The sequence below is a fragment of the Colias croceus genome, chromosome 20 (genome assembly GCF_905220415.1).
Source record: "Colias croceus chromosome 20, ilColCroc2.1".
Lineage (NCBI taxonomy): Eukaryota > Metazoa > Arthropoda > Insecta > Lepidoptera > Pieridae > Colias > Colias croceus.
The window spans coordinates 1877824-1904441 of NC_059556.1; the positions used below are offsets into that span (position 1 = coordinate 1877824).

The window sequence follows — 26618 nt, forward strand, 5'->3', positions numbered from 1 at the left end:
CTTAGGCTTACTATTTCACATGGGTTTCATTCAATTGCCCCGACTACAAGATTATTGGAAAACTAAATAGATTACTTGCTATACCTATTTTTGGCCAACATATGAGTAGAAATAGATTTTTGCTTATAATGAGGTGTCTTCACTTCAGTTCCGATATAGAGAATGACGCAGACCATCTGTCCAAAATACGTACGTCCGTCATACGTACGTCATTGATTATTTCAACGAGAAAATGGATAAATGCTATTATCCTGCACGAAAATTGTCTTTGGACGAGAGCATGGTGCTTTGGAGGGGGCGTCTAAGGTTCAGGCAATATATCAAAAATTGTATAATTGTAGAATACTTATATAGAAAGAACCAGTGGAGTAGTTTTACACAAAATTAGTAAAATTACGGAGAGAAATGCTAAAGGATTTGTCAAGCGCAAAATGTGCCGATTATGCTAAAAAAATCAGAAAAAAACGCAAAGACTCTCCGTGGCATTGCGAAACTTCGTCTTCCATTCACTCCATGAATACTCGTATGAGTCCAATCGGTTGAACCAAGTGCGAGCTTGTCCTTGTAATTTTGATTGTAGATGAAAGGACTTCACTTGATCGCTCCACTTGTAGATCTTTCCAAGTTGTTCAATCTTTTTGATCCAACTAGTGACATTCATGTCTTTGTTTTCTGGATCAAAATCCGTTATAAGACGGTCTGCATTTACTTCACTGTTCTTAGACTTGGTCATTTTTTCAGACGCTAGATCATTTAGCTTCTTAGTCACAATAGACTCGACGATATGACGATACAGAATCTCCTCATCTTCATCACTTACTTGATCCTGATAAGCTTTTGGACGTTTCATCCGCACGAAGCGGCCGTTTCCTGACGACCTCTTCATCCCACCGCTGCCACCAAATATAATGTCCAAAAGATATAAATTAAACACATATTTATAATTAATATGTGTTTAAATGGCATTACTTTCCCTTGATATCATGACTATGCGACACTCCTAGATGAGCTTATGAATAGGAAGAAACAAGCGGGTGAAAGCATGACTAAGTACTATCAAGAGAAGCTAGCAATGTGCTACAGATGCCAAATAAGTGGGCAAGCTGCTGTTTCGTGTATCATCCGGGGTCTCCCCTTAGAGCTGCAAGCTAATGCTCAAGCATTCCAGAGTGGCAGCCCGGATGACCTATATGAAGGATTTTTGTCTGCTTTAGATAGTTACAAACCCTCAGAAAAACCTAACTCTACATTGATACCTTCAAGAATTAATAATAAAGGCCATTATGTGAGCACACAGAGAATGGTTGCAAAGAACAATGGAACCCAAGATCCATCCCAGATTTGCTGTCGGTGTAAGGAACCCGGACACACAGCACCACAGTGTACTATGCCAGATATGCGAAAATGCTATCGCTGTGGTAAGACTGGGCACATAGCTAATCGGTGTGCAGAAAAGACAGGTGGAGAAATGACTAAGAAAATACAAATACTAGCAGAAACAAAAAATTCATTTGTGAAAACTGTATGTGTAAACAACAATGTCATTGACCGCAGCAGTTATGGCAGTAGTAAACAGATTAGGATTGCGATCTTTTCTTTTAATTTTAACTTTCAAATATGTAATTGAATTCATGGCTTGAAATACGAAATTCAACAAGTTAACATTAAATTACACAAAATTTTGATGGATCTTCGCACAGGGTGACACTCCACACAAAAAAATATACAAGCTATTTCTTAAAGCTAGAGACAGAAGTCACATGTTGAAATGATGAAGGGTTTATTAATTTAAAGTGTAACAGTAAGAATACAGCTACCATTAAATACAGAGACAGAGAGAGATGTAGAAATCAGTGATTTGTGGAGTACCATACAACATTGCACTTTTTCTTAGATACGATTGTCACTTCATTTTAGAATCAGTGTCCATTAGAACTGTCATTAAATTCCTCTTTAAATATTGACTACAGGTCCAGATGACGTCCAGACGAACTCAAAACAATGAAATTGAGCAGTAGGGAGGGGTGGCATGAAAGGGACACGTATTGAAAAGGACAATCCAAATAACCGGTAAAATAAAAAACATTTCGAAACATCACTATTTTTGTCGTATGGCAACCTCGATACAAGTTCGTTCGCGGCTAACTTCACATTCTTGTCATTTCAAAGATGACGGAATCATGCCAGTGTTGTTAAAGGGATTGAAAAGTATTTTTTTGTTATAATTGTGAAACGTTTTATAGAGTGCTGCGAGTTAATTATTTATAAGTGAATCACTGTTTATGATAGGTTGGAGATACACAGATACGAGAACATAGGATCAGTGAACTTGCATTTGTAATTGTAGATTTTGTGGTTATGTTTTTAATTTTAGTATGATATTTATGAAAGGGACACAACAAAGGGTTATGAATGGGACGTCCCTTTCATAACTGTCCCTTTCATGACTGTTTTTTTTTCACTTTGTATCTAATAAATTTATCTTATTTTTTTCAGATTAAAAATGCCACCAAAGAAGAGAACGCGTGTAAATGCTCACAAAATTGAAGAGGCAGTGAATGAAGTGTTACAGAGAGGCATTTCTGTGAGATCAGCTGCGAAGACATTTAATGTAAGCAAATCTCATTTGCATAGATTGGTCGCAAAAGCTAAAGCTTCTGAATGTACGTCGTTTGTCTATAAACCGAACATTGGCAATAAAAAAGTTTTCACGGTAGACCAAGAAGGTTCTCTGGCAGAGTATTTGAAGATTTCTGCAAAAATGTGTCATGGTTTGACAACTAAACAAGTCAGAGAACTAGCATATGAGTACGCTGTTCGTTTGAATCTCACTATACCATCTTCATGGAGAGAAAATAATACAGCTAGTCTAGATTGGCTCAAGGGTTTTTTAAGAAGACATGATTCACTGAGCGTTAGAAAACCGGAGAATACATCACTAGCAAGAACTACGAGCTTCAATAAACATAATGTTCAAAACTTTTTCGAAAACCTGGAGAAATGTTACCTGAACCATAATTTCTCCCCAAACATGGTTTGGAATTTAGATGAAACTGGATGCACAACAGTCACTAATGCACCCAAGATAGTTGCCCAAGCAGGTGTTAATAGAGTTGGTCAAATCAGCTCAACAGAACGTGGATCACTTGTAACTATGCTTGCTTTCGCAAATGCCTCTGGCGGAAGTATTCCTCCTGCTTTTATATTTCCACGTGTTCACTTTAAAGAACATATGCTTGAAAATGGTCCTACTGGTGCTTTAGGCCTCGCAAATGTGTCTGGGTGGATAACTGAAGATTGCTTTTTAAAAGCTTAAAACATTTTGTTCACATTGTCAAGCCTAGTGCTGAATCACCGGATTTAATAGTCCTCGACAACCATAAGACTCATATAACTATTAACGTAGTGCTGTATGCCCGAGCAAATAACATAATGATTGACCTTTGATATTCCTATCATTGTTACTTCCAATTTCACACCACAAACGTTTAATACGTGCTTGATGTTGTTCCAGACAAAGTTGATTGATGATCCGATCAAAAAATATTTTCTAATTGTTATTTACTTGTAAAACGAGAAGAGATTATGGATTAAGTAATTTTTTCCTTCCTAAAACAAGTGTTCAAATTAATAATTAGTTAGGTAAGCTAGTTCGTCCATATGCACAATTTAATTTTGAGACTCATTTACACAAAGTCATTAGAAGGTAAAACCGTTGATTATTCTATAAACTGAACTTTTATTAAAAACCTCTCAATTAATTAAAAACTCAACCGGACATTTCATACTATTATGGTTAAGGGAAACCATCATTGATACTTATAATACTATCGGATCACAAAATTATTTTGACGATACAAAATCTTTTTTTTTGAGATCTAATACAACATACGCATATTGTGAATCGGAACGCTTCCAAAAGAAAGTAGACAATGTCATTTTGACAGATCCTCTGACACTTGGAGGCAAAATGGCGCCGGGAAGAATTACTGCGCGCGGACGAGCGGTAAGTTTTTATTTTAATAAATATGTACTAAATATTTACTTGTTAAAAGCTATATAAATCAACTCGCAAAATATAATACATACTTCTATTTACTATTCATATTCCTTAGCCAAACGAAAGTTTAAATAGAAATATAAGCATGTTTTTGCCTATGTTGATGCCGTATAAACAAAGAATGATATATAAAGCATCATGTGTTGAGCCCGCTCAACAATGCCCAGTTAGTAACATTTTGTTTGTGCCTTTTTTGTGCATACCAATTTATTTATTTTTTATATTTAATTGTGCTTTCGGTGTTGGTTGTCTGTTGCATGGTTTTCTTTATTTGCTTGTTCCAGAAATACAATGGGAACGCACTAGACGGATTTTAGCATTAGTACCTCCTAAAGGCGTTTCTTCAGATAGTGGGTCCTCATCTGAAGATGAAGTTATAATTCAGAATGTGGCCCAACGTCGTCGACACTTTTCGGAAAGTACTTACTGTAGTTCTGAGCCGAAATCTTTACCATCTTCAATAGAAAATTTAAACATCTCTGATACATCTGACGACAATTGTTCACACATTCCCCATCTATCCCCGCGACCCATGCTATCAGATGAAGAGACTGTCCCTTTAACACCAGTTATTCAGGAAATGTTCCATACTGATAAGCCAGTTCCATTACCTACTTTGAACTCTGTATCTTCCGTGCTGTCTCCAGTTATAACATCTATTGATAAGAGTACTCGATCAAAAAGGAAAATTAACAGAACATTAGTAATAAAAAAGCAAAGAAATATGTGAGACAACCATTAGATTTTAATGGCAGGCTGGTAATTTTAAATTTGGTGCAGATTTCCAAGATCCTGAGTTACAAGTACCATTTGGAATAGAAAACCACTCGCCCCTTGATTATTTTTAAAAATATATAAAAGATATTATAAAATATATAACGGAACAAACAAACTTATATTCGGTGCAAAGCAAAGCTGGAAAATGTATAAATATATCCGAAGAAGACGTTCGTGATTTCTTGGCAATAACGATAATGATGGGTTTGGTTCAAATGTCTGCTTATAGAGACTACTGGAGTAAAGAGTACAGATATGCCCAAGTTGCCGATATAATGAGTTTAAAGAAGTATGAACAGATTAGAAAATATTTACACTTTGTAGATAACACAAATGTAAACGATGATCGTTACTTCAAGGTGCGCCCATTGTGGAGGAAGAAAGGTGGAATTCCTCCATCGAAAAAGGGAGGATCCTCGACCAGTCTACTCGACTGGCCGGCCGTGAAGGCCCCAATGGATGATGTCGGAAAGTTGTATATATAGCTCTGTAGCGAAACATTTCGCTTGCGCGATTCAGAGCGAGGTGTCGCTACAGGACTCCCCTCCGAGACCGGAGGTCGTAGTACGAATTGCCTTGCCAATGCCAGGTATGTTCCAGTGAGTCGGAACAGGAAGCCGCTAGTTCACGGTGAGTCGGAACTGAGTGCGGTGATGCTGCGTGTAATGCTCCAGTGAGTCTGAGTGTATTTGTACAACATTTTCTGGGATTAGATCATGTGACCAGAAAAGATGTGGTAGCTCGAAATCTTTCGATTCCTGCTCATATTTTCGGAGGTGACGATGACACAGCCATTTTGGTGTTTGACGGCACTTATTTGTACGTCCAAAAGAGCTCCAATTTTCTGTTTCAACGGGTAACATACAGTCTGCACAAGTTCCGAAACCTAGTGAAACCTTTTTTGGTCGTGTGTACGGATGGCTATATTTTAGATGTAGTGGGGCCCTTTGCAGCAACAACTTCCGATGCCACAATTATGCGTAGCCTAATGGACGACCAAGCTTCTGCTTGGCATGGATTTCTTAGGCCTAACGATGTTTTTGTACTAGACCGTGGCTTTCGGGATGCGATTCCCAGTATTGAACTATGTGGCTACAACCCTCAGATGCCACCAACTAGATCCAGGGGAGAACAGTTGACGACAGCAGATGCCAATAAGTCGAGACTCATTACAATGACCCGTTGGGTGGTCGAGACCATAAATGGTCGATTTAAAAAATATTTTAAAATCTTTCGGCACGTTTATTTTAATGTTTCTTTGCCAAACATGATGACAGACTTCAGAATTACCGCAGCAATCATCAACGCAACACGACGTCCGTACGAGGACAGCATATACGCTGAACAATTCATTACTATTATTAATGAAAATATCAATAGAGAAAATGAACTGGCGGAGTATGTGAGGCAGCACAACTTTAATAGGCAAAGAGTAGCATTCGAGCCAATTGATGCCAATAATGCTGCTTTCGATGACTTTCCACAACCTACTTATGAAGATTTAATTCTGTTTACTTTGGGAAGATATCATTTAAGAATCGCTCGATATGACAAGAAAACAATACGAAGTTATTCATGCTGCCAACAAGAACATTAATTATCCTTGTTATTCACTTGTAAAAAAGGCAAAGAAAGACTGTTATCCGCGCGAAGAGTCGATAAGAGTTACAGAAACAGGTGCTGAAATAAACTTGCAGGATCTTTTAGACCATTCAGCCACACGGTTGTGTATGTACATACATGATGTACTCGAGAGTATAACTGAAGAAGAAGGAAACTCTTTAGAGCTATTATCAAAATGGGGTTGTGATGGGTCTCAACAACAACAATTTAAACAAAAATTTGGAAATAGCACAGATAGTGATTCAAACATCTTCCAGAGTTCATTTGTGCCCATACGACTGGTATGCAATATTGGTGAGCAAAAAAAGATTATTTGGCAAAACCCAGTACCTTCTTCCCCAAGATACTGCCGACCAATACGTATCCGTTTCGTTCACGAAACAAAAGATATCACAAATGAGGAAATCTGCTACATAGAAAATCTGAAAAACAGTGAAATACCGAGAACGAATGTTGGTATATTAGAAATAAAGCACACATTGGCATTTACCATGATTGATGCAAAGGTTTGCAATGCTGCAACAAACACGGCCTCTACCATGAGGTGCTACATATGCGGGCAAACATCAAAAGACTTTAATAAACCTGAATAAAAAAAACTTGGAGAACCCGGATACTTTTAAATTTGGGCTGTCGACACTACATGCCAGAATTCGGTTCTTTGAATCACTTCTTCATTTGTCGTATAAAATACCTTTTAAAAAGTGGCAAGCAAGGACTCAAGAGCATAAAAACATGGTTGCAGATAGAAAGAAGCAAATCCAGGACTCCTTTAAAGAGGAAATGGGGCTGCTGGTGGATATTCCCAAGGCAGGGTTTGGGAACACCAATGACGGGAACACTTCAAGGAGATTTTTCTCGGATCCTGAAACTTCTTCCCGTATAACTGGAGTTGACATAAACTTAATAAAAAAAATGCAGTGTTATATTAGAGGCCTTATCAAGTGGTCTAAAAATTGATGTAAAAAAATTTGAAAACTTTGCAGAACAGACTGCAAAACTCTATGTTGATTTGTATGAGTGGCACCCCATGTCGCCTACAATGCACAAAGTTTTGATACATGGAGCCACAGTAATTGATCACGCTATTCTGCCTATTGGCCAGTTGTCTGAAGAGGCGGCTGAGGCCAGAAACAAACATTTCCGCATGTATAGGCAGAATTTTTCTAGAAAGTTTTCGCGAGAGAGCTGTAACAGGGATGTTTTGAACAGACTTCTGCTAAGTTCGGATCCTTTTTTGAGCAGTACTAGGCAAAGGCCCCGGAAAAAAAGTAGGCCGTTTTCCAGTGAGGCATTACAACTCTTGCTCCCGGAGATATCGTATGTCTCGTCTACAGAATCTGACAATGAGGAGGAGGATGGATCTAGTGAAGGCGAATCGGATTAGAACGACTTTGTAAAAAAATCTTTTATGTAAAATTTAATGAGTGTATGTTTTAAATACAAAATTATCATCTAAAACTGCTTTTTATTATATATCAAATCGAAAAATATCACACAATAGTTTTGATCAACTTTCTAGGTAAAATACTCCTCTGTGCGGCGGCCTTTTTAGATGATACAATTGTACCTCTAGACATTGACCACATTGATTAAATCATAAAATAAAAGTTTATTTTTAAGTACTTAGTTTTTTTTCCATAGTCCCTACATTAATATTTGATTAACAGTAATAATTGATGACGCAAAATAATGAAAACTTATTAATAATATGTAATTAAAAAGATAATTATTAATAAAAGAATATATATAGACTTGGATAATACATTTTTTTTTATTCCTGACTGACAGTACCCACATTAATGCGACCCATATTATCGTAAACTAGAGACATTACTCTGTCTATTCCACCCTATTTCATTTCTGTACAGCGTGGGTATAGTTTTCATACTATGGTGCCCAGTGACCTTTGTACACGACCACAAAAATACAGTGACTGACAACGACAAATTACTAATACATAATTTATCAATGCTGAGACTAGACCATACTAAAAAAATGGAGCGTAACAGGATATTCGAACTATATCATGAATATACGGACATATTTTATTGTGAACAAAATATACTATTAAGCTTTACCAACGAAGTGAAACATCATTTTAGGATTGATTTTTAGATTTCTGGATTGTTTGCGTTGAAAAGAAATGTCAACAGACACAAATATGGTGCCACTGTTCAAAACCTCTCAACTATTTTTGGTGCAGAATCCGTGATGAATATCCAATGCTTGGCAAAATAGCTCTAAATATTCTTCTCCCGTTCCCAACAACATATTTGTGCGAAATAGGATTCTTAACCTAAGCAGCCATGAAAACAAAATATCGCAAGACTGGACGCCGAACCTGATATAAGACTTCAACTGCCTTCTATCAAACCTGACATCAACCAATTGATGAGAAATATTTTTTTTGATTTGATTAAATTAAATTTAGTTTGATTTTTTCTTTTATAATACATATTTTCTTCTACTTGCCATTTATGGTAAAGTACTGCATCATTTCAAGATGATATTGAAAAATATTTTGGACTTGCTTTGGAATGCATAAAACAAAAAGTCTGCCGTTTAATATTGTTTTCTCTCAACAACCGACGCCGCGGTCACATTTACATGAAATCTGCTACCACTAAACCCCTGCCTATATATAGTAGTGTTCCACACGCTGTGGTCGCTGTGTCGAGGCACAGGAAAACGTGTGTATACTACTCGGACGTATACGATGACGCGGTGGGTCGGTTTGTCGCGGCGGCGGTAAACACTACTGAGGAGCAAGTGAGAGAGTACAACATGAAGCAGGCGATAGCCGCTAGTGACAGTGCCGTTGTCGAGCGTATGAAGAATAGGTCGCTGGCGCCCGTTGCGGCTGTCGAGTTGCATAAAGCGGTTAACGAGTACCGTTCTGAGAGTATGGAGTACAAATCGTCTGAGACGTTGGTGTTCGAGAGTAAGCGGGGCTTGTACGTAGATGTGCCTCGGCACTCGGTCATTCCGGCGTCTCAGTTGATACCTGTGGTTGCCGCTCGACCGGGTGATGTGTTGTCCACCTTGCCGACCAAGACACCGGTGCGTGACGTGGTGTGTGAAGACCGCGGTGCTCGAAGGACTATTGCGGCTCAATTAGACGATACGACCACTTCTGTCGATGTGGACAGTGTGGTGGACGAGACTGTGTCGGACGTCGTGTCGTCTTCGGGCGACGACGTTCACGTGTTGGATGACGAGACTTTAAAAGAACTCCTGGAGGGATTTGTACGTTTGATGTTGGCTAGGACCGGCGGACGTTGGGAGTTTAGGGAACTTCTGGGTGAGGTTATTAGCGCGTTTAGGTCCGCAGAAATGGACCATCGGCGCTTGGAAGCGGCGTTGAGGGCGTGTGATTTCCTCACTATTATGACAGATTCGGTGGTTGGAGAGATTGTCACTTTGCGGTTGAGTGGAGGTTACGTTGCCCAGAGTGACTTGTTTTTCCTGCGTCGGCGCTTGGAGGAGGATGCTGTCGCGACCGCTCTCTTGCGTGGTTTACCGAGTCTGGCGCATAGGGTTTACGACTATTATGTTGCGTGGCGCGGCGTCTTAACGTCTCCGCAGCCGCACAGACTACCGGCTTACGATTTGGATTTCTCCTTTTTACAAACCGTGTACGACACTGCGTACCCTGAGCACGCTGACGTGCTATACCACCATGACCAAGTTTGTGTTGACAACAGCGATTTGTCGCTAGGCGTTGACAAACTGACTTTGGAACCAGGAAGGTCTTACCTGAAAGAGAAGAAGTTTGCGACGATGCAACCGGTATTGCGAACGATGATGCCTAACCGTAGACTTAACAGTCAGAAGGAGGCGATTTTGGGAATATTGAAGCGTAACCTTAACGCGCCGAAACTCGCGGAGTCGACTAACACGAGACACTTCGTTGGGGAGTGTATGGCTGAGAACTTTATACGCAGCGCTGTGGACCCATCGCGTGCGTACCTTTTGGAGGATTACCGCGACGACCCAATAGACTTGAACCCAGCGTTGGTGGCGAAGTGGTTGACTACGCAGAAATCGCAAGTCGCCGTGCAGGCGCAGTCGGATGTCGGATTTGACTTAAGGAAGTACAACGTATTTTCTTACATGGTGAAGGCGGACCTTAAACCGCCATTGGAGTCTAGTGCGCAACATGAGTATGCTAGTGTACAGACGATAGCGTATAATACTAAGGATGTGAACGTTATATTCTGCTCTATATTCCCTGAAGTGCGTGATCGTTTGTTGCGAGTGATGTTGCCGAAACTTCAGATCTTGACCGGTATGTCGCCGACCGCCTTTGTTGAACATCTAAACTCTTTGGTCGACGCGGACGTGTTGGCGAGTTGTCATGCCGTAGAGAACGACATGCGTAAGTACGACAAGTCACAGGATGCTGCTGTGCTCATGTTTGAGTGTGCGTTGATGCGATGCGTGGGAGTGGCTGAACACCTAGTGGACCTGTGGTACAACTCACATGCCGAGAGCAGGTTGATAGACAAGCACAATGGTGTGGCCGCCGACATAAAGTTTCAGCGTAGGTCGGGTGACGCTAGTACTTTCTTGGGAAACACGCTTTTTTGTATGGCGGTGGTGTTGGCCACTTACGACATAGATGACATTGTATTGGGGTTGTTTGCCGGAGATGACTCTCTTTTGTACATACGCTCGCGCTTCGCAGCTAGTGTGGACAATTCGGGAAAACTCGCGGCGCTTTTCAACCTTGAGTCGAAGCTGTTGACTGGTTACAAGCATGCCTACTTTTGTTCGAAGTTTTTGCTCTTGGGAGAAAATGGTATGCAGTTGGTCCCTGACCCCTTGAAAACCTTGTGTAAACTCGGTAGGCGAGACTTGAGAGATCCTGAACATGTTGAAGAATACAGACGGTCTATAGCTGACAATTTGTCGGCTTTGGCCAATGCTGAGTGGTATGAGGTGTTGTCCGATGCCGTGGTCGAGAGGTACAAGCTGAGGGGCTTGGAGTTGACAAAATTTTTTGCGGTGTTGTACTCGGTGGTGAGTACTCCCGAGGTTTTCTCCCGGTTGTACAGGTGTCCGGAGTCTGGTGGTTTGTTGCGCGATCCATCCCGACAGAGTTTTGACAGGAAAAAGTCTGAAACTGAATTTAAAGTTACGGACGTGTACGTTCCGGGTACACTTTAACTCTGTTGGGGTCGGTAGTATTGCCGCTATAAGCGGTTAATGTTATATGGAGTTAAGGTGAGAAATAGTATTTACGTGAGCCACGCAGCAGCACAGATGAGTTTAGTTCACGTAAGAACACAGACACGCATGTCTGAGGAGTACCGTTCACTGTGTTGCGCTTTCTCCCAACTTCCGTCGAGTTTCGTTGCACTGACTAACGCGCTAGTCGAGCTAATTAAGGCACTGTTGACCTTGGTGTGCGAGACGGTGCGCTACCTTGGAGTTTTGGTTGTCGATATATGTGGATCGCGGGAAGGCGCGAGTTTTGCGGCAGGTTTTGGTGTTGGTTACTCTTGTTCCATCATCAGGTATTGGTTGCTTACCCGCGGGCCTGTGAGCTGGTTCCCGTACCGGGAATCGAACCCGAGCCTCCTGGGTGAAAGCCAGGTATCTCACCGGCACGGAAGCTTGGCCACTTACAAATTTGCCGATAAAAAAAGTTTGAAGTGTTTTTAACGATTTTTTTGTATGCAGATATGTTAACATATTATTTGTTTAATTTTATGGTAAGAAATCATTAAGTTTGAGAATAATCTTTTACCACTTTTTAAGAGTTACTCGAAATTTGTGATTTGTGCGGTTAAGCCGAAGTTACGAATTGTTCGTTTTAAACTTTTTTCGATATCGTTTATGCTGTTTTAAGATATTGTTATTGTTGTACTGTAGTCAATGATCGTAACAAACAATAAAAAATGCCGTTCACATCTGAACAACCTGCTCAGGCCATCACAATGTTAGACCAATGACTGCCGCAACATAAAGTACCTAATCTACAGTACGTACCACTTTCAGCTATGCACTATGCATAGAGAAGATACCAAGAGACTGGCAGCTACACGTGCAGACCAGGAAATGAAGGCGTGAGGTGCTCATCAGCTCGATAAGACCCGTTTATTGTTCAAGAGATACTCAGAAATGGCTTTCTGACAGTTTTTGAGATACGCCACCGGCTCTAAAACACCAGGATAATAAATGTGAGTGAGCAATCGGTGAGAAGACTAATGAAGGAAGTTAATTTGAAGGTTTGCAGACCAGCTCGCCGTCCATAACTCCTCAGACATCACAGAGAAGCACGTCTTCGTTTTGCACGAGAACATGAAAACTGGACCCACAGCCAGTGCGCTCGTCAGGTGTTCACAGATGACTGCTAAGGCACTTTACGAGCTTCTGATAGCTAAGAGTCAGTATAGAGGATACGAGAAGAGAGGTTTTCAACCATCACCACGCTCAAACTGCGATTTTTCATGGAGGGTCAATAATGGTATGGGGAGGTATAAGTTCCGATGCTCGCACGGAGTTAGTTATCGTAGATAATGGCTTAAATTTGATCAGGTACATCGAGGAAATTTTCCAGGAACATGTTCAGCCCTATTACAGGTTTATCAGTGAAGAAAATTTGCTACTAATACACTATAACGCATGTCCGCGTGTCGTACGATGCGTATAAGAGTACCTTCAAGAGGTTAATATTGAAAAATTGGAGTGGCCAGCTCGTAGCCCGGATCTTAATCCAATAGAACACATCTGGGAGATGCTTAAAAGAAACATAAAGTTCGATTCCAACCCAGCACCAATGTTAGATGAGCTTAGAAATACAGCTGGGGCCGTTTGGTACACTATAGCTCAAGTGGACATCAAAAATGTCTTCTAGAGTATGCCAGACTGGATGCAAACAGTGTTTAAGGCAAGAGAAGGAAACACCCTATATTAAAAGGTTCAATTTTTTTTTATGGAAACGTTCTTTCTAATTTTTGTGCATTTTTTAAGAAATCATTTAAATTTCACAGGAAAAGCGTAAATTCTTGTTTAATTCATATCTACGCGGGAGTACTTCTTATAAACTTCCAATTATTACTAAAAGTTAGTAAAAACATTAAAGTAACTAGTTTTGATCAAATTTTAATTGAATTTTATAGTAGAAAAGAAATAGTGTTATTTTACGCAAAAAATTGCAGTGGCCAAGATTCCGTGCCGGTGAGTGTAGTAGTCTAGTAGTAGAAATCTAGTAGTACTACCGATGACGATTCTTCTCAACGTCGCGTCGTAAGAAAAGAAACTTGAACGAAAATGAAAAGTCAATTGAAATACACTGCTTTGAGGAAGTCGCTAAAAATAATAATATGCAAAATTAATATGCAAAATAGTAATGATGAGGAGAACATAGAGAAGAATTAAGAATATTGTGGACAAATGAGATGGATTTTTATTTGAAATCGATTCGCCTAGATCAGAAAGCTGATCCTTACAAGTGGTGGTCAGCAAATGAAAAACAATACCTAAACCTCTCGAAATTTGCTAAAGTTTATCTTTCTTCACCCGGGAATAGCGTGTATAGTGAGAGGTTGTTTTCTGAAGCTGGTATTGTTTACGACGAAAAGCGTAATCGATTACTTCCGTCGAATGCTGAAAAGCTCGTTTTCATCATCATAACTCATAACCATAATCAATATCATACCATATATAACCACCTCAATATCATAACCACTGCAAAATTTTACATATTAAAATATTGGAATATGATAATAAATAAATATAAGTCTTGATTAATATGACGTGTCTTTTTTCCATGATTTGGTATTCGGTATTCGGCTGAATAGTACCTATTATTCGGCCAAATACCGAATACCGAATAGTAGCCGAATATTCGTGGCAACTCTAGTTTATAGGAAAAAAAAATTCCAAGAGAAACTCAAATTTTGAAATTTAATTAGAAATACTCATTTGCATGTGTTAACACCACAAATAGTTAACTACAATTAACATAACAAATAAAAAAAGTTATAAAGTTTCATACATTTTTAATTCGACAACCAAAAATTAAAAATATAATGTAGTAGGTATTTAAAAAAAATCACAATTTTATTCACAAGCAATAGGGCTTAACAATTGGTATTATTTAAAATGATAATAATTTTATTTTATTTTCCCCAAACCAACAACATTGTATTAGTCAATAGTTATACCAATGCTAAACGTTTTAACAAAATCTTAATAAAGGCGAAAGTTTGTAAGTATGGATGTATGGATGTTTGTTACTCTTTCATGTAAAAACTACTGAACCGATTACAATGAAATTTAGCACACATATAGAGGGTAACTTGGATTAACACATAGGATAGTTTTTATCCCGGAAATCCCACGGGAACGGGAACTATGCGGGTTTTCCTTTGCAAACGCGGGCGAAGCCGCGGGCGGAAATCTAGTACATACATATAATAATGTTGCCTATTCAACTGAATTTCTTGTATTATATTATTTCTAGCAATTGATGGTCAAATACATACACCTACATAAATGTAGTATAATATAGTTTATTCACATTTTTTCTCAAATCCGTGATACACATTAAAATAATCCCAAACAATCATAGAAACTAGAAAAGCCTTGCGTTTTTGTTCATTTATATAAATCTATACTATAATATTAAAAAGCTGAAGAGGTTGTTTGTTTGATTGAACGCACTAATCTCAAGAACTACTGGTCCAGTTTGAAAAATTATTTCAGTGTTAGATAGCCCATTTATCGAAGAACACTATCCATACTAATATTATAAATGCGAAAGTAACTCTGTCTGTCTGTTTGTTACTCAATCACGCCTAAACTACTGAACCAATTTGCATGAAATTTGGTATGAAGATATTTAAATACCCGAGAAAGGACATAGGCTACCTTATATTGCGAAATATGTACCACGGGCGAAGCCGGGGCGGACTACTAGTAGGTTATATATCATCACGCTAAGACCAACAGGAGCGGAGCACTGCGTGTAAAACCGCTGGGCACAGCGTTTAAAATATATTTAGAAATTTTAAAGGATATAAAAATGATGATTTAATATAAACTCAAGTAACCTTCAATCTATTTCACGCTTCCAAACTAGCAACGGCCATTGCTAAAGCACCCTCTCTTGTCTCGTTTCCGCCAATGAAGCCCGTACTGTGACAGAATATGCAACCTTTGATGTTCGCTTCTTCACTGAGCAGATCATCTCGCACCCCCCACCACTTCTTGTGTAACGGTTTCCTGGAATAAATTGAGATACAGCCATTGACAAACATTGATATCCATACTAATATTATAAAGAGGAAAGGTTTGTAATTATGTATGTATGGTTTTCACGCATAAACTACTGGACCGATTTTAAAAAATTATTTCACCATTAGAAAGCTGCATCTTCACTGAGCAACATAGGCTAGGTTTTATCCCGGAAATCCCACGGGACCGGGAACTATGCGGGTTTTTCTTTGAGAACGCGGGCGAGGCCGCAGGCGGAAAGCTAGTGTATTATATTTTCGCCATTGATATACATTAATGTGCATTAATTTTTATATATTTTGCCCTTAAACTTATAGATAAATGGAAATTGAATTGTAGTAATAATATACTAGTGGTAAATTATAATTCTTCTGTATTTTGTCGATTCAAAAGAGCTAAACAGAGTCTAGTTGAAGGCATAATTGTCTGAGTTTGACTTTCAATAAAAAGTGAAGTCCCATGTAAAATTATAAAAATAAATTAAAAGTAACCAAGGCACATATAAACTTTATCTGCGAAATTTCATCAAAACCGATTTAGTAATTTCAGGTTTATCCTAAATACACATAGTAATGCAAAACTTTAATATTATTATCATTTATGTATTGTAACACTTCTTATGCAATTATTCATTGATAACAATAAAAAAAAGTTACCTTGTAACAAAGCTGCCAGGATTAAGAGGTACTGCTTGCACCCTCCAGGACTTCGGCTTGTCGTTGAACAAAACATACGTAATCTCTTGCGATAAACCCATTTCCTCTTCCAAATCAAACAAATGCTCTTTCCACGGAAACCGTTCTTTGAATTCCAAGATTTTACCCGACTTGTGCACTTCGAAACGATCCTCTAACGAGTTTTTCACGTAATCTCTAGCTGGCAGCCAGACGGATATGAAATAATTCACCGTGTATATAAATTCCTCGCTCACTAGCTTCATGGCTTTTTCGAATATCTCTTTGGTGCTGATTGTTTGTGAGGAGTTCCATTCAGGGTTTAATCTGCCAACTCTCGCGCTTAAGTGCGTGCGTATTTTATATCTAGGCTCCTCATCAGTCATGGGCACACCATTATCTATAGCATCCATTTCTTCAATGAAGTTCTCGTAAACTTTTTTAAATATCAGTTTTAGGTCATCAGCTTGTAAAGGGTGTTCTTTTGGTGCTAGCGTTTGTATAACTCTCTCACCGTAGAACGCGTAGATGAGCCCAGCTGAACTTAACCTAGAAAGAATATAGTTAATGTGAAGTCCCATGTCACCTAGTGGGATAAGGGGCAGATGTATTATGCATATGCTTCACTGATCGAATTTCTTTAGAGACAAGTAGGTGGTCAGCCTTCTGTGTCCTGCTAGACCAAGACATTTTTTTTTCTTTGTCTCCACCGGGAATCGAACCCAAGACCCCTCAGTTTTATGCTCACGCGTCAACCACTGCACCAAGGAGGCGGTCCAGGCTAAAGCTAAACTAGGTTAGTAATGAAGGTTTATTTTGAGATCCGCATTTATTTCTTGTTATTTACATTTTAAGTGCAATAATTCCTATTATTTGTTTTAGATTTGAAGCAAAAAGATAACACTAATTCTTCTGATACCAAAGCATGCAATTCTCCTACTAAATACGAAATTATTGCAACACCAATAAATGATCAAAACTTCGGGGAGTCCATAAAAAGTATTTTAAGTAACCAGGACAATGTAATCTCAATATTAGATCAAAACATGGACTTGGATAATATTGAAAACATTGACATTAACAATCTACCAGTTATAGAAAAAGTTGGTAATGATTTAATTGATCTGCAATAGGAACCACCCGAATTTGCTACGGTGGCCATCGAGTATCTTGAGTCTTCTGTATTGGATGTAGCCAATATCACGTGAGAACGTTGTACAAGAACTAGGAAATGCTGTCCTTAATATAAATTCTGTTAAATCTTTCCCTACTTCAAACCAAGATATTCTCATATCTACGAATACTCAAGACCTAGTTTCTGATATAGTCACAAACAATACTCAATGGTACAGATAAAAATAATACAACCCAAAACAATATGCAAAACAATAAACGCAATATTAATAAAGAATTACGGATGAAAGGTGAAAATTATATGGGATACAGAAGAGATAGAAAAGCAAAGATTAATGAAACATTTAAAGTGAAACAAGACGTATTTAAGCCTGCAAGATCCATGATCCACCGTGCACTTCTGCGTTTTGCAAGAAATCTAAACTCAGGTCATGTGACAACATAAATGAAGAACAGCGGAAACATTTGTTTGAAAATTTCTGGCAGAATATGAACTGGGAGCAGCGAAGATCATTTATAACTTCACACGTTAACAAAATACCAAAGAAAATTACTAAAAATCCTGAATCATCCAAAAGAACTGATAGTCGAACTTACGTTTTGACGATTGATAACGTACGTCACCAAGTCTGAAAAAAAAATGTTCTTGGCCACTCTTGGAATTAAAGATTGGTTTATCAGATATTGGTTGACAAAAACCGATTGTGCTATGCCTCCCGATTCATCTACTTCAACCAGTAATCGCAGAAATCCAGAGAAAATTGAAGACCACAAATATATTGAAAAGTTTTTAGCAGATCTTCCAAAGATGCCGTCGCATTACTGTCGTGCTAAAACATCACGAGATTATTTAGAACCAGTTTTCACGAACATGACACAGCTTTATAAGACATATAAAGAGAATTGTGAATTAGAAGGTAGAGAATGCCCTGGCCGTAAATTATTTGACAAAATATTTTTGAAACTCAATCTGAGCCTATTCCACCCAAAGAAAGATCAATGCGATGTTTGTTGCAGTCATAAAACTGGAAACATTACGGATGAAGAACACGCTGAACATGTTCTGAAGAAAGATCGAGCTAGGAAAGAGAAAGATACTGACAAAGGAATTGCACAGTCCGGAGCTTGACACGTGTTCACACAGGATGTTGAATCGGTAAAATTGACTCGACTGACTGACTTGATATCTTCAAGCTAGTGCAGTTTACTATAAAACTAAATCCCACCAAAAACATAAATGTAAAAATTGGAGCCGAGTTCAATCGTTGACTTAATTTGCCAAAAAAAGAAATGAGATCTAAATGTGTGCCAAGTTCTGCAGACAGTCCAGAAATTTATTTACAAAGATGTATTCAGTTCTTAGGTTGACTGAAAACTCAATTGTTTTATTTTCCCTTAGAGAACAATGTTTATTCCAAAATATAACTTTTTTAATTTGAATAATATAATTATTTTCACAAAGTAAACAACTAATGACCTATTGAACCCCATAATTTGATGAGGCTAGTTTTTAGAACCTCACAAAATATAAACAGTATGTAAAACTAGCCTCATCAAATTATGGGGTTCAATAGGTCATTAGTTGTTTACTTTGTGAAAATAATTATATTATTCAAATTAAAAAAGTTATATTTTGGAATAAACATTGTTCTCTAAGGGAAAATAAAACAGTTGAGTTTTCAGTCAACCTAAGAACTGAATACATCTTTGTAAATAAATTTCTGGACTGTCTGCAGAACTTGGCACACATTTAGATCTCATTTCTTTTTTTGGCAAATTAAGTCAACGATTGAACTCGGCTCCAATTTTTACATTTATGTTTTTGGTGGGATATCATTACTTTTTGTACAGAAAATTACTCTGCAAATTTGATTTACTTTATAAATATAATACTTTTTATATACGATTTTTTTTTCTTGCGGTTTCTCTGTATGGTTTGTTTAGTATTATTTTCTATATTTTCTTGTATGTTATGAATTTCAGCGCACATTGCCCCGTCATTATCTGCAATTTTTTAAACTCGTTTTCTGTTTAAAAGATTACATGATTTTCCATCCAGCGTGAATTTGTACACACACTATTTATTACCAAGATGCAAAGATCATTGTAGAAGAATCGTCGCCTTACTCCATGACGTTACGGTATTGCCATGACGCGATCTTGAAATTTTACTCTAAACGCGCCTAAATTAAATCATTTCGACCTTCGACGAAGCCTTCTTCCATTACACCATTTATGGTAATTATTTTTGCATGCTTGTATTGGCTAAACATGTTTGTGCTTTATTATTATAATTGTATCACCATTGAATACCATGTTTAAAGCAAAATAAAGATTTTATTTATTTATTTATTTATTTATTTATTTATTTATTTATTTACACTGAAATTAAAACTAAACTAAACACTCATAAATAAAGAATAAATAAATGTGAATATGTAAAATGATATATTATTTTTAACTGTATGAGCAATAAAGGCAATATTTTTATTACAATTTTCTTTTATTTTAAGTTTAATAACAGTTTTGAATAAAGAAATCATGCAATCGAAGTAATCCGCCCTAGCGATACTAGCGCGAGTGAGTGTGATGTCAGAGGCGCTTCGAATCTACAGATGTTTCGTCCTAAAATATGTAAACTTCAATAATCTATATCTCAGTCATTTATTGATGGATTTCAAAATTTTTTTCGGCCACTGATTAGTTTTGATCTATTTTTTAAGACTAGTAAGGTGAATATACTATTTTCTTTTTTTTTTAAACTTTTCCATTTTTCCATACAAACAAAATTTATGTCATTGAAAAAAAAATTAAATACAAATAAATTCAGTATTTTCTGATTTTTTCCTTTGTACACTCACTATTACCTAGTTGATTACAAAATTTGAACTTTCTAGGTCATCTGGAAGTGGGTTAGGTTTTGTATATGTCTATAAGTCAGTCAGTCTTAAAAATTGCGATTTTTGGATATTAATATCTACGCAACTGTTTAATCTGTAATTATGAAATTTAAGGTTCTTGTTTATCTTGAGGTCCTCTTGATATGTACCAAATTTGGTTTATATAACTTAAATAGTTTTCGAGTTATAAGGGGGTGAAAAGTGGCTCGAAATGGTTCGTGTAAATATACACACGGCTGCTGCTCGCCAGTTCTCTTCGCTTGAACTCGGCTTGACACGCTGCCGCGTGTCTAGATTTTGCGTCCATAATTTTACACTATACAATATAGCAACCAAGGAAGTAATGTGTTATTGGTTCGATGAGTCAAATAGCACGCTTGAAGCCTCTGTGTTTGCTTCATGTTTAATAGACAATTTAGAGAAGGTTTTGAGTCAGAAATTATTGCCTGTGATTTTATATTCCGATGGCTGTTGCGCTCAAAATCGCAATGCTACCTTAAGTAATGCTATATTACGTTCTCCTGTAAAGTTGGTAAAAATAACTTAGGTGGTGTTGTAAGCTAAGGGACTTGGCTTTTATTTTCTAGGACAAAAAATGCAATTTTTTGTGCGTGCTGCAAGATTTATCAGAAAGTATCTACTACCGCCCCATCTGCATTGTGTTCTACAGGTTTTATTAATTGGAAAAAAGTCTCGAGAGAGATTAGCTGAGCACGAGGCAACCCAAATTCACAAAGAGTGTATGATCAAGTGGAAAACAAGGCTACAGCAAATGAAATCATGCCAGGGTATTGATCAAGACCTTGAGAAGTTAACTACTCGTTAACTCAGAAAAAGAAAAATGGAGAGAGATCCTGCGGATTGTTATGGATGCTGTATTGTATTTATCCACAAACTGCCTCGCTTTTTGCAGATCCAATGAAACTCCTAGCGACCTTATCACGCAATATCCTCAGCCTAGTCAAGGTAACTTTTTAAACTTAATTTCCCTGCTTGCGAAACATAATTCAACTCTTAAGTTTCAATTAGAAAATTTAAAAAAGGGACAGGTATCATATTTATCAAAGATAATACAGAATGAAATAATTGAAATAATGGCAAAAACAGTTAGAAATAGCATTTTAGCACTATACGATAATGTTCGACTGTACTCCAGATGTATCCCATACTGAACAGATGAGCCAAGTAGTTGACTCAACTATAGTTAATAAGTGTAACTAAAAATAAAATGGTGCCACTTATAGAAATATTTGCAGTATTAGCAGTGAAAACAAAAGAAACCTCACACAGAGATTGTCTAAAGAGCTTGATGTAGCAGGATTAAAAAAGTTGATCAGCTAATTTTCTTTTAGTCCCTAATGTGAATTGAAATTGGACCTTAAACAAAAAAATATATATATTTAAACTTATGTATAGATGTTTTATTGTACAATATTAAAATTAAAAGAAAACTATTTAACACCTACATTTTGCCAATACCCATTAACCTATGGTTGCCAAACTTGGGCTAAAACTTAAACGCATGACAAAAAAGTTGATAACATGCCAACAAGCTATGGAGAAGAGCATACAAGGTTAAATACGAAAAACTGAAAGAGCTTTGGATATAAGAAATATAACAAAACTAGAACATATTGTGAAAAAGACAAAGATTCTTAAATGGAGGTGGGTAGGGCAAATGCTTAGAGAAAAGGGAAACTGATGGACAAGGGTCATAACTCATAACTGAATAGACTCCCAGAGCAGATGCTAAAAGAAAAAGGTGGTCAGATGAGATAAGGAGAGTGGCGGAGCCGCTCTGGCAATGGAAGGCGACAGAATGTGACGAGTGGAAGAACTTGGAAGAGGCCTTTGTGTCACATTGACAAGTCAACAACCAAAAAGAAATTTAATTTTAGTTAATAAGTAAAAATGTAAACTGTAATGTTGACAATAAAGGCAATAAAAAAAGACATTTTATGCCATTTTAAAGAGAGATTAAGACATTTTAAAGAGAGTACACTTACAAATATTTCTTACCAAAGAGAAGCACTGACAATGTAAGTAACAATAAAATCTGCGTTTGCAAGACCATGTTTTTAAATACTCTAGGTATTGATGAACGATTGACCAGAACTGCATGGATGAAGTATGATGGTAGCACAGCTGTGGAACAAGATATGAGAGGACGACATGACAATCACAGAAAAGTAGTCAATGACGAAATGGTACTCTCTGTGTGTGCTCATGTTAATTCTTTTGTGCCAGTTGAGTCGCACTACTGTCGAAAGTCTTCAAAACGACTGTACTTAGATGGTAGTCTCAGTATTGCTCGAATGTTTAACATGTATAAAGAATGGCCTGATTTGGAAAAATATTCAAATAAAGCTACCTCTCTTCGACAATACCGTGATATTGTCAACAGTCAATTTAATCTGACCTTTCACGTTCCAAAAAAAGACACTTGTGATCAATGTCATATATACAAACAAACTGAAAACCCATCTGAAGATATGAAAACTGATTACGAAAAACACCAAACAAACAAGAATATTGCCAGACAGTTAAAGAACGCTGACAAGACAGAAGCTATTCAGTCCAATGGTACGATTTTATGTGCGACATTCGATTTTCAAAAGGTCTTAACCTGTCCTCATGGTCAAATGAGCATACTTTATTATACACGTAAACTGTCGTGCTATAATTTTACAATTTATGACATGGTTACGAAAGAAGGCTATTGTTATGTGTGGGATGAGAGTGTGGCCAAGCGTGGAGCTAATGAGGTTGCTAGTTGCCTTTACAATTTCATCAGAGATTTTTCCGGAAAAGGAGTTACAGATTTCAGGTTTTGGTCAGATAACTGTGGTGGCCAAAATAAAAACCGGATTATATTTGCATTGTACACTCATGCTGCAAGGAAGTTTGGGGTCACCATAACTCATCGATTTTTAGAAAAGGGCCACACCCAAAATGAAGGTGACTCTGTCCACTCGGTGATCGAAAGAGCTGGGGAACACAGACTTATTTATACTCCAGAAGAGTGGAAGATTCTGATAAGATGGGCGAAAAATGAAAAACCGTATGAAGTGAGAGATGTTACTAGGGAATAGGTTTATGACTTTAAAGAGCAAACTGGACGAAAAATACAGTGAACGCAAAAATCTCATGGAACAAAATCAAGGAAGTAATAATTCAAGAAAGCCAGCCAAATAAAATACATTATAAATATGATTTAAGTGATGAATGCATGACTTTAATTACCCGCAAAGAAACCAGAAACCGTGCATTTACACTTAAAACTGCATATCCTCAGTCGATTTTAATTTCCAAAGACAAATTTAAAGATTTGATCAGTCTATGTGAGACTGGGATAATACCCGTCAAATAGTTATCATGAGTACTACAAAGCTCTGCCGCATGGCCACATTACTATTAATGAAACTGATGATGATTCTGAGTCTGATGTACCTTAATTGAATAAGTAGTAACATTTAAGAGTAACGTTTGAGACTGATATATTTTTTATTAAAATAGATAATTATTAATTACTAAATACTGTTTGTTAGAATTAAGATTTTTAACTTTTTAAACTTGTGATTTTTAAAACAAAACAATTGATCTCTATTTGAATGCTATTCATAATTTGTGTTTATAATAAAATTCAATGTTTATTTCAATTAGTTCTTAATATAAAATACTCCAAACTGTTATTTCGATTATTATTACATTTATATTACTTCAATGATTACAACAAAGTTTTTTTTAATTCCTTATTCATCTATAAATAACAATTTAATGCAAAAATAAAATATGAATGACTAGCTTTTGCCCGCAACTTCGTCTGCGTAGAAGTCGTTATCGCGGAAAAACATTACCCTCCTTTTCCTCATGCGCGCAGTCGGTTAAAAACTATCCTATGTCCTTTCTCGAGTTCTAGACTATTTGTGTACCAAATTTCATTCAAATCGGTTCAGCGGTTTAGACGTGAAAGCGTAGCAGACAGAGTTACTTTCGCAATAATATTAGTAAGGAAGTAAGGATAAGGATAAGAACTACTACTCACAGAATATTTCTAATTTTCCTAAAGTACGTCATAACATTGTTTTAGAAATTTCCTAAAACATCGACGGAAACTACCTTACGTCATATAAAGTAAAAAGATAGTCCGCACTATAATGTCATATGTTGACATCCAACATATTAGTGTACATAGAACAATGGCGTGAGTGACATTTTACGAAATCTAAGCATTTTATGAAAGCTCTTGTAAGTCATATTGTAATGGTTCATAAACATAATAACATATCCAAATTTTAAGCTAATCGGATCAGCCGTTTCCAAAATATAACCTAAAATTCCATCCAAAAACTTTAAAGTGTCATACTGTAAAGTTACTGATTTGCACAACCGTCGTTGTTCTACGACTACGACGAAATGGCCACTATTAAATATATGAAATGGCTATGCAAATCATTCCTATTACCGTTTAAACAGATGGCAAGACATTTTGCTCTTTCCTGACATGAATTCAACACTATAACAAACATAAATAACTTACTTAATATTATATTTGTCACCCAATTCAGGTTTCAAGCTGCTCAGTGTCTCATTAAATTCCCTTTGATGGTGATCATATCTCTTCTTGTCATGGTTGAATACCGCACCAACATCAACGACTATGTCGCAAGCATTGAGCTTCTCTGTCTCCCTGGTCCTGATGATCTCTGCGTCTTTGTATTCTGGGAGGCGCTGCAGCATGAAGCAGGCCAGGACTTCATCACAGTGGAATACTCCATCGTGTGTTCCGATCTGATGAATGAAAGATCTTATAAATAACAACTTTTAAATACAAATTTTCTAATACTTACCTAGAAACAATGTTTATATAAAATAATATGTGAAACCTAACCTTTTTAATCCGAATAAGGTTTTAATTACATGATATTATGAATACTACGCTTTTGGTAATTGAATTAATAAAGCTGGCAGATGTGTAAAAAAAAGCTGGAATTGGGAACGAAGTTGTTATTTATATTTAGTTGGATTGAAAATACCATGAAATTGCTGATAAAAGGATAATGTATCGTTAACCAGCACCTTGTATTCTGGTGTAACACTTATCCCTGCAGTCCTCAATAATTGTGTATGATACTGCTTTTTATAACCTCAAAATTACAAGCAAAATTATTCACAAACTTAAAAAATACTAACCTTAGTCATTTTGATTTGTTTAAAATATTGTTTAGATACACTAATGAATCGAGATTTCGAATTATTAGATACCAATACGGCAAGTTTAGGTAAAATACGCTTAAACATAAGTTAACGATATCGTGCCTTACTTACAAATAAAGCGGCAGTCCAAAGTAACTTTTGAATTTAATTTATCGTTACCAATAGCACATAAGAGACAAAGCAACCGTTGTAAATGTCTAATCTAAATAAAATTAAATATATAATTATCACAAATTAAAGAACACCGTGTACGAACCATAGAGGTACGAACTACGAAAATCGAAATTGAAGTCACAGATTAAGTATTAGTTACTACGTAAATTGAAGTTAAAAACTGCAAAATACCACAGATCATACAGATGTGCCACAGCCCACAGATTATAGAAGTACAACGCGGTAGTTTCAACTATCAAAGCAAAAATGTAGCCAGTCAAATAAATGTACCTAAAGCGAAAGTCTTACCTACGTAATTATAATGCTTTCTAGAAAATAAATAGTTCATGTAATTATGTACTATTTTAAAATTTAAATAAAAATAAGCAATACTAACTCATTCTCAAATATTCATATCATAATCATAAAAAGGTGTAATAAAGATTTGTGCGTTTATTATAGCGACATCTGTACAAATATACGTCAACTACGACAAAATCTTAATATATATAAATCTCGTGTCACGTTTGTCCTCAATGGACTCCTAAACCACTTAACCGATTATAATAAAATTCGTACACCATGTGCAGTTCGATCCAACTTGAGAGATAGAATAGTTTAAATCTCAAATCGTTTTAGAGAAAGCGGGTGAAGCCGCGGGCGGTAAGCTAGTTAATATATAATAATTAAACGAGATGGCGCTTAAATGACGGGATTTCAAATTTTTTAATAACAAATAATATATATATCACACTAATATTATTCTGTTAATGTTAATTAAATTGGTATTGATCGCCTCTGCTCGGCTTTTTCTGTTATTCATTTTTTTAA

At 36.9% G+C, this 26618-nt stretch overlaps 2 protein-coding genes across 4 annotated transcripts in view; one reads left to right on the forward strand and one right to left on the reverse strand.

Annotated features, from left to right (window-relative positions):
* The window catches only part of LOC123700755 (MYG1 exonuclease), a 95478-nt gene extending 69568 nt beyond the window's left edge, over positions 1 to 25910 (reverse strand). For 2 of the 3 annotated variants that reach the window (XM_045648075.1, XM_045648074.1), the window contains exons 1-4: positions 25611 to 25910; positions 24958 to 25208; positions 16366 to 16932; positions 15526 to 15697 (exon numbers count right to left, since the gene is read on the reverse strand). In XM_045648075.1, coding sequence (XP_045504031.1) covers positions 15538 to 15697; positions 16366 to 16932; positions 24958 to 25208; positions 25611 to 25718 — 1086 coding nt within the window. In that variant the 5' untranslated portion in view covers positions 25719 to 25910 and the 3' untranslated portion in view covers positions 15526 to 15537. Of the gene's footprint in view, positions 1 to 15338; positions 15698 to 16365; positions 16933 to 24957; positions 25209 to 25610 lie in introns of those variants that run through there. The other variant, XM_045648073.1, reaches the window with a different exon arrangement.
* On the forward strand, positions 5814 to 6538 carry LOC123700757. The gene has a single exon (XM_045648077.1). The coding sequence runs from the start codon at positions 5814 to 5816 to the stop codon at positions 6432 to 6434; it is 621 nt and encodes a 206-aa protein (XP_045504033.1). The 3' UTR covers positions 6435 to 6538.
* Positions 25911 to 26618: the final 708 nt, after the last annotated feature.